The sequence below is a fragment of the Mizuhopecten yessoensis genome, unplaced genomic scaffold (assembly GCF_002113885.1).
Source record: "Mizuhopecten yessoensis strain PY_sf001 unplaced genomic scaffold, ASM211388v2 scaffold9847, whole genome shotgun sequence".
In the NCBI taxonomy this organism is placed as follows: Eukaryota; Metazoa; Mollusca; class Bivalvia; order Pectinida; family Pectinidae; genus Mizuhopecten; species Mizuhopecten yessoensis.
In genome coordinates this window covers 2,137,347-2,155,871 of record NW_018408252.1, presented here as the reverse complement: position 1 = coordinate 2,155,871, position 18,525 = coordinate 2,137,347, and the positions used below count along the sequence as shown (strand labels likewise).

Sequence of the window (18,525 nt, the reverse complement as noted above, 5' to 3'; positions counted from 1 at the left end):
TTTATACAATCGCCGCAAACGGTTTTTAATTAAGAACCTTCCCGGCGAAGGTGAGAAACGCAGGTGAGACACTAATTAAGAATGATACAAACAAACCTCTCGTCACGTTCAACTCCAATTAGTTGGGATTCCCGGAAGTGGTGATGGTTGCCACGTCACGAAAACTTCATGCCGATTCATTGACAATGGATGAAGCCCATTTAAGAAAGGTTAATTGTGTATAAGTTCAGCCATCAGTCTCCATAGTTCGGTAACATCATATAACCTAGGACATGCAAATGAAGCGGAACTGGACTAGGTCGATCGCCGGCCGATCAGGTTAGCTCATTTAGATAGAGCGTCCGTATACAGTTTGGAGGCCACGGGTTCGAATCCCGGTCTGGTCGTGCATTGCTTTCTCTTCTCTGACACAAATCTAACATTGTTATGACATGAATCAATACCAATATCGAAAGGTCAAAGACTGGCCAAAAACGGGCCCATCCCTCACAATATATGACATTCAACACGGGTCTTATGTACCAAACCCAAAACATAAGGCCCAAGACGCTTTCCGAAACAGATCTGACCCTATCCCGAGCACCAAAGGTCTGCACGCTCTCAGAATACATCTCACCAGGTCCTTCATATAAATAAAGACACAGAACGCTCCCAAACGAGCCCGACCTCGTCATATACATCAAAGGCCCTTGACCCTTACAAAATGGATCTGACCGAATGCATAACACAACAGGTCTAGGCGCTCTAAGAATGCATCCGACACCATCCCCTCACAGAAGATCTAAAGAACTCTCAAAAATTGAGCTCGCCGTCCTTCTAAAGGCCTAGACGGTCTCAATGCGGACCTGACTGTTTCTGTGTCACTAGAGGCCTAGACGGTCTCAATGCGGACCCGCCTTTTTCTGTGTCACTAGAGGCCTAGACGGTCTCAATGCGGACCCGCCTTTTTCTGTGTCACTAGAGGCCTAGACGGTCTCAATGCGGACCCGACTGTCTCTGTGTCACTAGAGGTCTAGACGGTCTCATTGCAGACCCGATTGTTTCTGTATCACTAGAGGCCTAGACGGTCGCAACGCGGACCTGACTGTTTCTGTGTCACTAGAGGTCTAGACGGTCTCAATGCGGACCTGACTGTTTCTGTATCACTAGAGGCCAAGACGGTCTCAACGTGGACCTGACTGTTTCTGTGTCACTAGAGGCCAAGACGGTCTCAATGCGGACCCGACTGTTTCTGTGTCACTAGAGGCCTAGACGGTCTCAATGCGGACCCGACTGTCTCTGTGTCACTAGAGGTCTAGACGGTCTCATTGCAGACCCGATTGTTTCTGTGTCACTAGAGGCCTAGACGGTCTCAATGCGGACCTGACTGTTTCTGTGTCACTAGAGGCCAAGACGGTCTCAATGCGGACCCGACTGTTTCTGTGTCACTAGAGGCCTGGACGGTTTTAATGCGGACCTGACTGTTTCTGTGTCACTAGAGGCCTGGACGGTTTTAATGCGGACCTGACTGTTTCTGTGTCACTAGAGGCCTAGATGGTCTCGATGCGGACCTGACTGTTTCTGTGTCACTAGAGGTCTAGACGCACTCAGAAGGGACATGACTGTTTCTGTGTTACTATAGAGGTCTAGACGCTCTCAGAACGGACCTGACTGTTTCTGTGTCACTAGAGGCCTAGATGGTCTCGATGCGGACCTGACTGTTTCTGTGTCACTAGAGGTCTAGACGCTCTCAGAACGGACCTGGCTGTTTCTGTGTCATTATAGGGGCTTCATCTCTTAACCTGAATGCATATGGGCCCTCTGAATGAAAAAGCTATCCACCTCCAACCCAATCCCTAATCCCTATCCCATCAATTAGATAATTTGTGAATTCTCATCACATTAAAATGCTCCAAACCAAATAAGGTTGATATCCTTCCCATAGTTCCAGAGAAGTTATACAAATGAATATGGCAAAGTAGTCCATTTTGGTCCAACCCTTGTGTTTGTAAAATTTTTTCAATAAAATTCGGATTACATCCATCTCATAGTTAAGCTAAGAATTCATTTAAAGCAATATGGCCAAATTATCGATTGGTTGGCCGCACCTCTCGCCCCATCCCCCCTGGTGTTTCAGCCCCTCCATTTGTTCAATTTTGAAACTCCAATTTCTAAGGAAGATTCCAGTCAAATTGGATGAAAACCGATACTACGGTTCCTCAGAAGAAGTTGTTTGAAGAATTTATTGACAGAAAGCTGCCACACTTCGGTATAAGCTCAAATCACTATTGTTTTTGGACGAAGCACAACGAACGACAGGCTTAAGCAATTGCAACAGGTCACTTATTGACTGTAAACAGAACACACAGAAAAGATGACATATGTATAAATCTGAACTTTAATAGAAATAAACAACAGCCATTTAAAAATGAATCCTTGTATGCATGGATCTAGGATAAATGTAAAGTTCGAATGATATACGTACAACACATAACAATATCAGAGTTACCTCCCCTCTCCCCTTAATATCACTGCTTCAGTATAGTGATAGTTTGACAGACGATTAGGAACAGTCTCTCCCTTTTATCAAACCGTTAACTACAGCAAGATACGCAAGATATATTTACACACGTTTTCCTAGTCCCAGATAAAAACATTTTTTTCGAGGTATTGTTGGGAAGAATACAGTAAATAAAAAAATATATCTCTATTTCTATAACATTCAAAATTACAACAAACATTGTTATACCATAACTGCCTAAAGTTTCCTCACTCAGAAGCATTGGATAAACATATAAAGAATTGGTATATAGTTGATGTTGACCCAATGTATCTAAGGAAAGCAAATAAACTTGAAAGTTGCGGACTTGTTGGCAAGACCCTGGACAGGAGGTCAGAGGTCAAAACTTTAATTACAATATCATGTAACAATGCCTATGCCAGCATCTTACTCTCCATTCTCATACATCCGTGGCCTCCATGAAATAAAAAAAGGAAAAAAAAAAAGAAAGGAAACCAACAATCATACATACTATATGTAAATACACATACAAAGCTGTTACAAGACAGAGTTAAAAAACATATTTAACATGTTCACAACAAACACAAAGTTAACATCTCCAGATTGTACAAAAAAGAATAACAAAATAAAATTAAGAAGTTAAAAAAAAGAAACTGAACAAATATGGTTTAACAATATATATACATCTTTAAAAATAAAAAATAAATTGATAAAAGACACCTCTATTTTTTTTAAATCATCAGGGGATTTCATATTTATAGTACTACACACCATAATTCTTTGGTTTGTAAACAGAAAGTAAGACGCAAATGTTGTGTCAATAAACTGGTTAGATACAGAAACATCCTATAGATGGACCATAATCAGAATAGCATTCTAGACAGGAAGAGTTGTCTCCCCTTACTGTTTATTGATATTTATAGGATTATTCGCTATGGTATTGACATTGGAAATACAGTATTGATTTATCATAAGAGATTTGCTATTACCTTCCACTCATTCATTAAAACATTAATCATTTAAGATTCCATTTTTGTTTGGTCTTAAGATTCATCAGTTATACAAGACTGAAAACTTCATTAAAGTCTGGCCTATAAGGAGCCGGAACCTTTGATTGCCTATAAAAAGGTAACAGGGCAGATCTGCATGCTCTATGAAATTCACTTCAGTATTTATTGAACGGTGTTACATTGTTTTGCATTTTTTTTTCGATTGAAAATAACTTTGGCCAAAATCAATTGACTGTTAGGATTTTCTTTATCTTTCTTTAAAATCTATGGTAACTTGAAGACATCTTACTGTATTTTATATATTTCTTTATTTCAAATACATACACTGTGACTTGTGATAAGTTTATCAAGGGCTGAGATAAAAATAGAATATAATTTACAACTATTTAACTTTCATAAGGCACTATTCCAACCTTTGAACTGGAATGGTTCAAATGTGTCTTCAGGGGTGAATGAGTAAAAGACCATGTTCTTTTACTGATTACAAAAGCATAACCCTGAACTACACCTACAGCAGTAGTTGCTATCAAAATGTCTTTGAACAAGGCACTTTATCTTGATTACTCCTGTCAACCCTGCTGTACAACGTGTTACCAACAAGCTGTGGAAGTAGTTCTGTGAAGGACGGGCATCCTTCCATCAAAAAGACACAGACTCTCAGGGGCTTCTTACAAGTAATGACATCTCTCCAACCAAGAACTTGTCTGCAAATTGTTTTTGTAACAAATATCACACAAGTTTATGTTCATCTCTTGGGTCATGGTCGAAATTGTAGTCTAGATGAACGAAAGCTCGTTCTACTTCTGGTAATCGCTCCAGTTTCTGTTGAAGTGGTTCCCCAATGTCGTGAGCTTCCGCTAGTGTCATATCTTGGGGGAGAACAACGTCTACCTCTACTAGAAAATTGTTTCCGAAGTGGAATGCCCGCACTGTTTCCACAAAACGGATTCTGGAATCATGATTGATACATATCCATGTGATCTTTTTCAGAAAGTCTGGCTTGGCAGTGTGACCAGTCAACATCTTAGTTTGATCTGAAAAGAGAGACATGATGTAGAATACAGTAAATTCAACTTATAGTGATGCTTAGTATTTCCGATACTACTATTTTATATCCCAGGAACTTCCCCACACCCTGGAATACTCATAGCCCCATCCACAGTACCTATAAACTTGCACACCCTGTACCCCTCCCTCAATGTACATATTAACCCCCACTCCCAACACAGTACCTACCCTCACACACCCTGTACCCCTTCCTTAATGTACAATAAACCTCCACTCCCAACACAGTACCTACCACAAACATCCTGTACTCCTCCATTGACTCAAATACCGTTACCCCAATCCACGGTATCTACCCTCGCACACTTTGTATCCCCTCCCTCAACACAAATACCATTACCCCAACCCCAACCCACAATACCTACCCTCACACACTTTGTATCCCCTCCCTCAACACAAATACTGTTACCCCAACCCCAACAGGCGGTACATACCCTCACACACTTTGTACCCCCTCCCTCAACACAAATACCATTACCCCAACCCCAACCCACAATACCTACCCACACACACTTTGTATCCCCTCCCTCAACATAAATACCATTACCCCAACCCAAATCCACGGTACCTACCCACACACACTTTGTATCCCCTCCCTCAACACAAATACTGTTACCCTAACCCACAATACCTACCCTCACACACTTTGTATCCACTCCCTTGACACAAATTATGTTACCCCAACCCCAACAGGCGGTACATACCCTCACACACTTTGTACCCCCTCCCTCAACACAAATACCATTACCCCAACCCAAATCCACGGTACCTACCCACACACACTTTGTATCCCCTCCCTGAACACAAATACTGTTACCCCAACCCACAATACCTACCCTCACACACTTTGTATCCACTCCCTTGACACAAATTATGTTACCCCAACCCCAACAGGCGGTACATACCCTCACACACTTTGTACCCTCTCCCTCGACACAAATACTGTTACCCCAACCCCAATCAACGGTACCTACCCTCACACACTTTGTACCCCCTCCCTCCACACAAGTTACATTACCCCAACCCCAATCCACAGTACCTACCCTCAAACACTGTGTATCCCCTCCCTCAACACAAGTTACATTACCCCAACCCCAATCCACAGTACCTACCCTCAAACAATTTGTATCCCCTCCCTCAACACAAGTTACATTACCCAAACCCCAACCCACAGTACCTACCCTCAAACACTTTGTATCCCCTCCCTCAAGTTACATTACCCCAACCCCAATCCACAGTACCTACCCTCAAACACTTTGTATCCCCTCCCTCAACACAAGTTATATTACCCCAACCCACAGTACTTACCCCCAAAAACACTTTGTACCCCCTCCCTCAACACAAGTTACATTACCCACACCCCAACCCACGGTACCTACCCTCAAACACTTTGTATCCCCTCCCTCTACAGAAATAATGTTACCCCAACCCACGGTACCTACCCTCACACATCCTGTACTCCTTCATTGACACATACTGTTACCCCAAACCCTCTCCACATTACCTAGCCTCACACCCTGTATCCCCTCCCTGGACACAAATACCGTTACCGCAACCCCAACCCACGGTACCTACCCTCACACACCCTTGTACCCCTCCATTGACACATTGACACTGTTACCCCTTAACTGGAGCTGTCACTCGCCATGTTGGAACAGATATAGGTAGACTAAATTCAGAAACGACAAAATCTGTAAAACACTGTAGGTGTATCGTGACCTCCAACAAAATATTGTGTATCGTACCGTATTCTATATATATTGCGATATATCTTCGCAAGATATATATTGTTGCAGCCTAACTGTTATTACCCCAACCCTAGTCCCCGGTACTTACCCCAGCCAGTGATCCACCAGCTGATGATGATGTAGATAGAGATGACTATGGCTCCACAGGGGTCTATATAAACCAGGCCGTACGCACCTGGCACGTTATTCTGCATTTCCTTGGACCCTGGTAAAATATTGTATGGTCTTTTGCAAATTTTGTAATATACTTCATTTCCATAAAATATAGTTGTGATTTATTATACATACATGTATACAATAAAGATTTTAAATAGGTAGTTACTGATCATAATTTCCCTCATCTTCTCATGGTTAGTGCAAAAAGTTATCATGGTCATTTTCACATGTCAACAACAGATTATCATTCTTTTATACAGTTAAATCTAACACGGAGAAAATGTATTGAAGAGTGTTTTTGTTTTGGTAGTAAAAGCATTTTTAATTTCATTTTGCAAATAGTTAAAAAGTAACAACCATAAAATTATAACTTAAAGGCAGCGACATACTTTTCAGTCAATCTGGAAAGAACTTAAGATAACATCAACTCCATCCAATTGTTTTTGCAGTTGGAACTTCAGCATAGTAGCGCCACTAATATTACATGTCTTTAAATATTACTTACCTAGATAGCCACAGACTAGTGCCACAGAATTGGACAGAACATCGTTCCGATGGTCTTGGGCCAAAGCTTGGACACTTGGCTTCTGGACACGACGACATAACAGGTACAATACCAGTTTGATCACTGAAACAGAACCCATAACAGGTTTGGTAAAAGATAGATGGTGATCGATGCTAGTCTGCACAGAGGTACAGTTAGCTAACTCTATCAGGTAAACAGTTATAAACATAAACACTGTAGAAGCTGTGGTGACAAATGTCTATGGTGAAACTAGTGCACCCAGAGGTGTAATTAGTTAGCTGTATCAGCAATAAACTTACCCATCATAGAGGTTGTGAGGACAATTGTCTGTATGGAGATACTAGTCCACCCAGAGGTGTAATTAGTTAGCTGTATCAGCTATAAACTTACCCATCATAGAAGTTGTGATGACATTTGTCTGTATGGAGATACAAGTCCACCCAGAGGTGTAATTAGCTAACTATGTGGTATTAACTTACCAACTGTAGAAGCTGTTATGACAATTGTTGGTATGGTAAAACTAGGTGCTGTAGAATTGTAATTAGCAAGATCTACAATCTTTTCTGCAGACTCCCGGATCAGCTGTAGGGACGCCACACTCATGACAACTGATAGCACTACAATAGCTATAGGTTCCAACTTGGTTCTACCTGTTAATGCAAATATCATGCAGATTATAGACTGAATAAAATATCATGATTTTTTTAAAGTTATTTTACACAGATATTTGCTTTCACATAATCAAATTCATTTACCTTTTTACATTGTAAACTCATTTACCCCTGAAGATACATTTGAACTCATCCAATTCAAAGGTTGGAAAAGTTCATTATGAAATTTCAGGGGTGAATGGGTTAAAATGAACCGGTGAGTATCACAATGAAATTGAAATTCAGTAAAGAATCATTACCGGTATTACTTAATTTTGCCAATGGCAAGCATTGTTCATTTTCAACTGTTACATTTGACATCAGTATAATTCCTTAACATTTCTTCATATTAAAATTCTTGCATAGAATAGCTTAAATAAAACATTTTACAACAATATTTGAGCATCGTGTAAATGCACTAGACATTAAAAATGTTGCTGCATGCTTTCTTTCTGACAATAATTTTAGAAAGCTAAAAGGTATAAAACTCTGACAAGTTAAATACTTATTCTGACAGAAAAAAATATTTCTTATACTTGTCAGGAAATTAAAACATCTCAAAAATGTTGCTAAGGTTTTTCCTTAACCTGACAAGTGATAGATTGGCATGATCAATTAGCAGGTTAATTTGGTGAAACAAACAATCCTGTAAACAAAGCAATCATTTGTTCTAAAGTGTTGGTATTTTTGTGATACACAATTTTTTTTTACAAAAATAAGAAAAACCACAAAAGTGTTACTGTACTAACAAGTTCACTTTTACATTGAAGTAGTTAAATCTAATTTAAGAGACACCAACATAACACTAGCACAAACATTTACTCTGTTTACAGTATTTAGGTGTGTGGTCTTGTATGAGAGAGACCTACCTTGCGGATATTCGTATAGGTTCCGGTTCTTCACTGCTCTTGTTGTGGCCCAAATAACAATACCGGAAGCAAAATCGACAATGCTATCCACTAAACTTGAAATGACGGATATTGACCCGGACAAGATGGCTGCAGCCAGCTTTGCTATCAGCAAGATCTGCAGCACAAATTGTGTTGTTTTCTTCATTAAACGTCATAAATCATTAAAATACCAGACACTTAAAATTATCTCCCTTTTATCTGTGCTTGATATTCAAAATATATCCCTACTTGCCAACTTTATGAAATTTCCGTGGGGGAGATTCCACATGCTAAAAATTAAGAATCAATTAAATTGTGTGTACATTGTATATACCCCTTAGGGAAAATTAACACTTTAAAATGACATCTTTAGAGTTATTTTCTCAGATGTAATCAACAGATCTTTGGACATAGGAATAATTTATCGAATTCACCTGTTGAAAATGTTCAATTTTAGGGGAAAAATCAGGACTCTCTCTTCGAAATAGGGAGTGTTGGCAAATATGTATGTCAGGCATTAACAAGTAACTTATGAATATTTTCACTTGATGATTCTCTGAAATTCTTAAAGTGTTACACCTTTTTTCAAAATTGTAATTGAACACTTGACACACTTTTTCCTGTCTGTATACAGGCTAGGGATAACGTTTAGGATGGATTTAAAAAAAAAATCTTTGTATAGTGAAAGAAATGTAAATGTAACGTTTCACATTTGTTTTTAGATTTTGCTTCAAACTGAAATCATTGTGTACTTTATTTCTACATTTTCTTGATTGTTGTTATATAACATAAAATGTGACAGAAATGTTCTACTTTCATTGAAAATAAATAGGGAGAAAAAGACAAAAGTTGGTTTGGACACTTTAATAAGCCTTCAAACTTTCTAAACTTCCAAAAATGAGAATTACCAAAATACACAGGTAAAATAATATTAGAAGCAAAATTTAAGCACCTACCAAATTAGCAGCAAGACTGAGTTTAGCAAAGAATGCTGCATAGGATTTTTTTTCCTCGGGGTCAGCATTTCTTTCCTCTGCTGTTTTCCTCTCTAAATCCTCAATGTTCTCGTATGTCTCTATCAGTCCATCCTGGGCTTTGTAGTATGACCTGGCAGGATGGAAAAGTATGTTTAGAGAAGACCTTACCAGGTACATCATGGGAGAAAGGTAAATCAATATGGAGCAGGGTTCCCGAATTCCCTCAATGAGGGTAATTAACTCCCAAAACACCCCAAATGTCAATGTCTGCCTGATATTTATAACTAAGTCCCTCCGGGTACAGAATCTTGAAAATCTATCAATTATATCCCCAAATGTAAAATCATCGGGAACACTTATGGAAGATGGGCAAATCATTATTACTGAGGGGTAAACCAATGTTTGGTTTGGTTTGATTTGATTTTGTTTAACTTCCTATAAACAGCTACTGTCATTTAAGGACGAGCCTCCATGTGTGTTGTGTAAGTATGCATGTGTGTATGTGCTGGAGATGGGGTATGTTGGTGTACTTGCCTCCTTGTGATAGTGCAGATCTGATGCCAAATTTAAACCAATGTAGGAGAGGGGCTAAGTAATATAAGGGAGAGGTTTATCAAATTGGGAAGAGCTAATTATTATAGGGGAGGGGCTTATCAAAATTGGGAGGGAATTGTCACAATTGGGATGAGCTAATCATAACCAAAACTGGGGAGGGGCTATTCCGTCTTTGCGTATTGCAGAGTTATCTTCTCTTGGGAGCAGGTATTGATTGTTACGTCACTTGTTTGTGAGAGTAACGTCATCAATTTTTGAGAAAACGACGTAATTTTCTCACACAAACCAATGACGTAANGGTATTGATTGTTACGTCATTGGTTTGTGTGAGAAAATTACGTCGTTTTCTCAAAAATTGATGACGTTACTCTCACAAACAAGTGACGTAACAATCAATACCCGCTCCCAAGAGAAGATAACTCTGCAATACGCAAAGACGGAATTCTAAATGGGGGAGGATCCATTCATCATATAGATAGGCCAATCATCATGGGAAGGAGCTAATTATCAAGAGGGAGGGGCTAACCGACATGAGGGAGAGATTATTAAAATTTGGAATAGCCATTTGTCTTAAAGAGGGACTAATCATCATGTGGGAGGGACTAATCATCATGTGGGAGGGCCTTATTATCCTTGGACGGATCTTATCAATATAGGGGAGATGATCATTTGGTGGAGGGGGGAGGAGCTAATCAATAGAGGGTTTTATAAACGTGGGGAAGGAGCTAATCTCGACAGGTCAGGGGTTGGGGAGGGGTGGTTGGGGGAGGTTGGGGATGTTTAATTCGGACAGAAGACAGACCTACCTGATTCGCTTCGTCCAGGCTTTGTCCCCTTTGTCTCCTTGTTTTTTGGATGAAAACTGGTTAACAGACATCTTCCAGTCAGGTTCCTTTGTGATATTTTCTTCACTGGAATTTGCTTAAAGTGTTTAAAAAAAAAGGCCATTAGGGGAAAGCATAATTACTAGTAAAAGGATCAGTTTGCATGGATGAAAAATAATGTTTTTTGGGCTGTGTTGGATCACCACCATCAATAAGCTATTGTCTTTTATAAGGTTGAAGTATTTATATGGCGTGTACGTAATGTGCTGAACCATATTTTCATATTTTAGGGACCAAAAACAGCTTTATTGGACATGGTTTAAGTTTTTTGGGTACGCTTTAGGTTAAAGTCTTCTTTTGTAATGTTAAGGTACAGCAAAACCTTGTTATATTGCCACCATTGGTAAGAAGAAATATTGGCATTATAAAGGGGTTTGGCAATGAATTGAGGGAAACATATAAAGGAACTCTTAAGAAAAACATATTTAAGGGACCTTGAAATAAGTTGGCGGTAAACGAAGCTGCAAATGTTATGACGGCCATTATATTGAGGTTTTACTGTACATGTGTATTTCTATTGATATTTGCTATCTTACAACATATATCGCCAATAGGTGAGCTATGCTGTTCTCCAACAGCCCCTGTTTCCTCTGGCCCTGACACCAGACTTATTCATAGATAGAAGTCTGTCAAAATGTGTAAGTCTGGTGTCAGGGCCAGAGGAAACTGGGGCCAAGGGGATCCCCCATGATTTCTTTTAGATACAGTTACAATAAAGAAAATCCAAATACCAACATCAATTACACTTAAATTTTGTGAAATGAATTTTAAGAGGCACGGTAGTCAAGTGGTAGGACGCCGGGCTCGTGACCGAAGGGTTGTGGGTTCGAGTCACGTCATGAAACTGTGTTGTAACTTTGAACAAGATACTTTATTTACTCTGCTTGTTCCAATCTACAGCTGTAAATGAGTACGTGGTCTGGTAGTGCTGGAATTGTTGAACTCTAGCTGCGAGCGCCAAAATGGCACCACCGGCTGTATGCTCCCCAGAGAGTTGAAAAAGAGATTGGCTGGTTGCAAATGCCCAATAACCACCAATAATAATTTATGAACTACTTTGAGAGGACCTACAAGCTTGGCTGTGATAAAGCGGTATATATATAAGAACCTCAAATTATCATCAATTAAGACAAATACATGTTTAAGAAGAATATTACCTCCATATATCTGGCTGGAGGAAGGTACTACTTCTGTCATGCGTACACATCGGACACATCTTGACTTCACATCCTGGTCTTGTTCTGCGCACGATGGTGGATTGCAAGCATCAGCGCGACCCAAGAAATAGCTTTCACTTGGGTTAAGGTCATTTTCAGGCTGTGAAAAACAGATATCATGTTGAATATATTTTCTGCTTATGAAAAAAGGAATCGTCTCCAAATCTCAATTTCGATTATGTTTAAATATTTACAAAATACATGGTGTCATAAGAATCAATATGATCTTAGTATTTTAACATTTCAATAAGTTACAAAGCATTTCTGATTAATATATCACCTATTGTTTATTATCTATTTCCAATAGCAACGTTAACTGTGCCTTTCTACTTAAAAACTTGACAACCATGTTTGATCGGTTACTTCTTACAGTGCTACTGTGGCTGACAAGTCACAACTTTCTTAGTAATCAGTTCCCCCCCCTCCGTTAATATTTAGGATGGGGCTTTTTTGTCTCATTTCGGGAAGATTTAGAATTGTATAACAATTTGGGAGGAGATTTTCAGGTGTAAACTGAAAATTCTGGGTCGTAGGCATAAATATCATGAAATAGTTTCAATATGAATGGGGCCCCATTATTGGCCGCAGAAACAACACTGTAACTTAAACAAAGTAACATATATCAGACCAAAGGAAATCTGGTCCAATGCACAATAGGAGAGGGCATAATCTAGAACAGTCCCTGCAAGGACCATCAGGCTGCAGGGACTCAAAACAATCATAGAAGAAGCACTGGAGTTGCTAAAAGGTGACCTTCAGCTTAGTGATAGGATTACAGACTTGTCTATTTCTGTACACCAGACAGAGCACCAACATAGACTACAAAGAACTTGGATAACTGTCTGCAAGTTAAGTACCAGTCCTGTATTTCTCGATGAAAATCTGTAAGACTCGAGTTATTCATTAACTTAAATCCTTTCACCACTGTAGACCATAATGGACTCTTTCATATTAATGCATGGTAGAGTTCACTCAAGTTACATAGGGGTGAAAGGGTTAATAACTGAAAATAATTCTACATTGTAGGAGTTATCCCCCTTTTATACTAGAACCTTTTGAACTTGCACCTTATACAGGAACTTACTTCAGACTTCAGACAGTTCTAAATTATGTTGTGTTCATTGCCCTGACAAAGCCCTCTCCCTGGGCAAACATATATAGTTAACTCATTCACCCCTTAAATTTCATAATAAACTATTCCAACCTTTAATCTGAAAGAGTTCAAATGTGTCTTCAGGGGTGAATGAGTGAATGAGTCACTACTTACTAGGTAACTTTTGTTGATTAGTCCTGTCGTTGTTGTTGTTGACCTTGTTGTGTTGATATCATCCAACTCTATTTTTGTAGGTTCAGAATCCGACGCCATGTTGCTTTTTTTCCAGGACACCTATTTTTTCTAAGAAAATTTAAATATTGAAATGTCAATCTCATTATTTTTTGGTAAATTTTACACAGGAGTTGTACAATCTGAAACAATGTCTGTCCATAATCTATCTAAACTGTAAACAGATAATGATTTTTTTTTTACCAACAGTTATTGCTACCACAACTGAGAACAGAAACACAATTATTTTATTTTGCCTTAGATAAATACTGATGTTTTCTTAAAGACTATATATTAAGATTCTAAGGTGCAATCTATAACTATCTCCTTTTCATTATTTTTTTGATAGGGCAGAGATATCTGTTTGGACTAGATACAAAATCAATGTTAATGCTAAATTTAGACCATGGTGGGCATCTCAAATTCATTTATTGAAAAAGAAAAATGCAAAACTTGATGATGACAGATACAGGAACTTACAACTCGTGAAGCTTAGAGTAGTTAAAATTGGCTGAATAAATCAACACATTTTAACAACAAACTCTTATCTATTTAAAGCAGCTCTTACCAATATTGCTTTTTGTTTTCAATGTAAGACTGAAATAGAGATAATAATTCACACACTATGGGAATGTGAGAAAGTACAAGACTTTCTACAAAATTTTGAGTTCCTTCTTGGTGCATTGTTCATCCCATTTGGTTTTTAACAAGGAAACCTTCATTTTCGGTTTATTTAATCAAAATAGTATCAGTAGTAGGGTAGATAATACAATAATTCTAATTATCAAACAATATATTTACCAATTGAGATGTTTACAAATGTCATTGTCAGTAGATGCACTTAAGAACCTTATCAAGGACACATATTTTACTCAGAGATATATTGCTGTTAATAAAAGTGAATTATTTTTATTGAAATTTAATACTGAATGGAAAAATGGGAAAGTCTAATCAATGTTGCTTAAACCCTAGTCTTTGCCAAAATATGAACACATTAATTACTATAGAATTTTCTTATATAAACGTGTACTTCTAAATACATATATGTAAATTTAACACTCCTTGAACTTTCTGACACATCTATATAGCTGCTTTGTTTCTCAATCCCCCCTCCCCCCTCATTGTTTTTGTTTCTTTCTCTCTTTAGTCTTACTTTTCCGTCTATACCTCTAGGACCTGCTCTAACCTCTTTTCTATAACTTCTAAACAATGCTTATATATAACGGACATAATTTAACGCTGTAATTTAATTTGACCATGGCCATATATGCAGTTTATTATAAATGAATGGTAATGTGAGAGTAATAATGTTTATGCATGATATATTTGCATTGTTTTAAACTTGGGAAAAAAAATAATAAAAAAAATTAGCTGCAGCACTTGACAACGAGAGTACTGTTTGAATGGGATTGTTGAATTTGAAAATGTAAATATTAACCACGTATCTAAAGCTCAATTGGCAAATGATAAGGTTCAAGGAACCGGGTTCCATTCTAAAAACGAAAAAGCTCGTGATCAAGTTCAAAAGACTGTTGTGTTTTGGATGTCAATCCGACATGGTAACAGAAAAAAAAAGTTAAAAACATCTTTCAAGCTGACTCTGCTTCTTTGCAAAACTTACATCATGCGGTTCTAGAGTCGATAGGTCTACTTACTGTGCATCTTTGACAAAAACATATTAAAGTCTGACACACAAAGGAACACGAGTAGATTTACAGTTTAAGCTAATTGCATTACTTACACTTCAGAGATACACAGTGAAATTACCAGCACGTGAACGTGACAATAACCGGAAGTTTTTATTTTATTAACCGGAAGTTTACGTTAGGTTTTATGGTGCGTACTAACGTCAGGACAAGAATGTCAGGACCATCCTCAGTTTGTGTTTCACAAACACAATAACTATACGATCATTAACATATTTCGTGCTTTGTGACAACTAATTTAACCAAATGAATACGTATGTCAGTAATGTGTTTCATTTGAAACAAATTTCTTTAACAAAAATGCTTTCATTTTTCTTCTGTGGTTATTGGTAATCTCGGTGATATAGCTATTTCACCTAAAAATAGATTATTATTTTAAACCAAAAAGAACTGTTGTTCTTGCAAGCTTTTGGTGCCATGGTCACTTTTTCATTGCCAAATGGAGGAAAATAAAATATTTGAAAGGGTGTTGAAATGCAGGGAGACAATCCAATCTACAATCAATCTACTGCAAATACTCCATTATGAACAATAAGGGAGGTAAATCTTACTAAATGTTTCAAACAATGTAATTAAAATCGATTTACCACTCAATGTATTTCACTTTCTGAGTCTGTAATAAAAAAACAAAAACTATTTAAACATAATTCCAACACTAAAATGTAATACTAAAGCAACCATGAACAAATATTCTTACTAGATTCATATTAACTGAAATTTAACTATAAATATAAACATAAAATACATGCAAGTGGATTTTTTTACCTTCAAATGTTAAACATCCATCTTTGATGTCAGCCTGTATTTCCCCTGGTGTTAAAAGATAGGTTTCCTCATTTGCTTTGTCACTTTGTGACCAATAATTTACCTGTAAAGCACAAATGTTCTATTAAGATCTGTTCTTATCAAATTAGAAATTCAATACACATTCCAAACATCTAGTTTTAGTAATGTTGCAATGAAATCATACTAAACTGTACATGTATTTGCGTACTACGATGAAAGTGTAATGAAGCTATATATATTTTGTACAAATTTTTATAAAGTCATGCTCTGTTTGTTGTAAAATAGTCGGGTAATACGACAAGCAATATTGGCTCTGATGAAAAAACCCACTATTGGAACTTATGTATGATATATATATACAAAACTCAATAAGCCTTCTTGTATTTGATTTCATCACATACCTGTTGAATCTTGTTATAGTAATACAACCAATTTCCAGACCATGAAATACAACGTTCTGTGCAATACGGATATTGTATTTACCTACTAGCGTGGACTACTTTTTATGGGAATCCCCTTGTCATGACGAACTGAAAAGTTCCCGGTACTTGCAAAAAATATATCAAAGTTTATAAAATCTTTTTATCGAACTCTACCAAATACGGAAGGTATGTGATAAAAGCAAGACCACACACTGGTGTTTTTCTAACGAATAAGAAAGCACTCATTTATTGCGCGGACGTATATATTCGTCCGCGCAATAAAAACACAAGTGTGTGATCTTGCATATTTATACTATAGGTGTAATGACATACGAGGCTAGTACCTGTGATAACACAGGCCGCTTCTCACGAAAAAATAATATCATTTATATTAAGGGAAGTATTGTTTTAAGATTTTTTTTAAATCATTCACCGCTGGCCTGCTTATATAGTACAGAATCTGAGGTGGCGATATAAAAAATGTGTTGTTACGACTCTAATATAACTTTACGTTGCTATAGGTGTGTGAAACAGGGTTATTACTGGCATTTCAACTGATTTCAACATTTTAATGGCAGGATCGTCTATCTAATAAACCGACAGAATATAATTTGGATATATCATTGCTTGTTAATGTGGATATAAGCTTGTTATATTCTTTTTCTGAAGAAAACCCTTTTTTTCTTCAAAACAGAAATCGAAGTCTTACGCATCACAGTACATACAATACAAAAAAGTTGTGAAGATAAATTGAAAATGACACTGTGGACAGTATTCAAAAATAGCCTGCTATTAGTTGCATATGATATGCAAGAATTAAGCAACATATATCAAAAGTTCAGAGGTCATGATATTAAGACATCGACCTTTTCCCTCTTACAATTATTCATAACTATTTGAAAAATAAATATCTGAATATTTTATAAAATAATTTCTTTGACCATAAAAAGAAAATTTCTTTGACCATAAAAAGAATTGCAATCACTTAAAAAAATCACTTCAAAACGGATTTTGTTTTCAACACCATTTGCAATAGACAGCGTACAGGAAACACGCATTTTCTCTGCTGGTATATTTAGATAAATGCTACATGTACCATTGAGTCTGCAGGATATTTGACATTTCTTTCGCAAATAACCGCAGATACACAGATTTTATTCTGACTATAGGGATTTTGTTTACATATTCCTCTGCTGTCAATTCTATAATATAAATAAAATTTCGGTAATTGCTGATAATAACACAGATCTGCAGTTAAATGTTAACGATTTGTTTGTTTGTGTTTAACGTCCCATTACTTAAACAGCTATGGTCATTTAAGGACGTCCCAAGCTTTGCCGGTGGAGGAAAGCCGGAGTACCCGGAGAAAACCAACGTCTTGCGGCCACTACCTGGTGACTGCCACCACGTAAGCAGCGAACCCGCCACTCAGTTGTGAAGGGCTAGTGGTAGCAAAGTGTCAGAAGCCTTAACCGCTCGGCCAAAAGCTATATTATCAATGATACAGCTGTTTTTGTATCAAGTGATGGTGATGGTATACATGTACATGTATGTATAGTTGTACAATGTTTTCAATGTTTATGCGAGTGTTTCTTGTTTATCATGACTCCAATTTATTGTTCAACAATAAATCTAAAAGCTTGCGGCGCCTCAAGGGGTTCCCAAAAATATAATACCCATTATATTAAAAAACGTTATGATTATTCTACAATATTTTGAAGAATGACGGAATCTTAATGGGCAGGTTAAACAATACAAAAATAGAAAGCATTGACACTGCTGCTTAAAACCCACCGAGGTTATTTTTATAATGGTATCGAACCGTTGTACCCTTTTGAGTTCTCCTGGTCCGAAGGACATATCGCGGCGTCCGTCAACTTTTCCTTTAAAACGCTTCTAGTCCTGGACAGCTTTATGGATATTGACTAAAGAGGTATGGCGGAAAACTGCCCGTATTTCCCTAAGTCGGCATTTATGAAAACGGGGGAAAAAATTAAGGAGTAAAACATTTCGGGTAGCAAAAATGCATACAAAAGATACAAAACCAATTGAATATGAATTTTTAAACTGCTGAGAAATTAGGTATTGCTAATATGATACTGCAAATAT

The 18,525-nt window shown here is 37.5% G+C and overlaps 1 protein-coding gene across 3 annotated transcripts; it reads right to left on the bottom strand.

Annotated features, from left to right (window-relative positions):
* Window positions 1–3,167: 3,167 nt before the first annotated feature.
* Window positions 3,168–16,437, bottom strand: LOC110458926 (metal tolerance protein 9-like). 3 transcript variants are annotated; one of them, XM_021510905.1, is made up of 11 exons: window positions 16,396–16,437; window positions 15,974–16,076; window positions 13,446–13,574; window positions 12,119–12,278; window positions 10,884–10,998; window positions 9,502–9,652; window positions 8,525–8,681; window positions 7,485–7,655; window positions 6,985–7,107; window positions 6,412–6,528; window positions 3,168–4,544 (listed from the first exon to the last, which is right to left on the bottom strand). In XM_021510905.1, the coding sequence occupies exons 3-11, from the start codon at window positions 13,542–13,544 to the stop codon at window positions 4,240–4,242; spliced, it is 1,398 nt and encodes a 465-aa protein (XP_021366580.1). In that variant the 5' UTR covers window positions 13,545–13,574; window positions 15,974–16,076; window positions 16,396–16,437; the 3' UTR covers window positions 3,168–4,239. The 3 variants fall into 3 exon arrangements, with proteins under 3 accessions (XP_021366580.1, XP_021366581.1, XP_021366579.1); XM_021510906.1 differs by lacking the exons at window positions 15,974–16,076; window positions 16,396–16,437 and adding an exon at window positions 15,796–15,828; XM_021510904.1 differs by lacking the exons at window positions 15,974–16,076; window positions 16,396–16,437 and adding an exon at window positions 15,244–15,323.
* Between the last annotated feature and the right edge of the window lie 2,088 nt (window positions 16,438–18,525).

Coding starts and splice junctions, on each gene's coding strand:
- LOC110458926 (XM_021510905.1), bottom strand. CDS start 13,544: ATGGCGTCGGATTCTGAACCTACAAAAATAGAGTTGGATGATATCAAC. Junction 7,656..8,524: donor CCTATACGAATATCCGCAAG/GTAGGTCTCTCT, acceptor TTGCATTAACAG/GTAGAACCAAGTTGGAACCT. Junction 7,108..7,484: donor CATAACAGCTTCTACAGTTG/GTAAGTTAATAC, acceptor GTTCTGTTTCAG/TGATCAAACTGGTATTGTAC.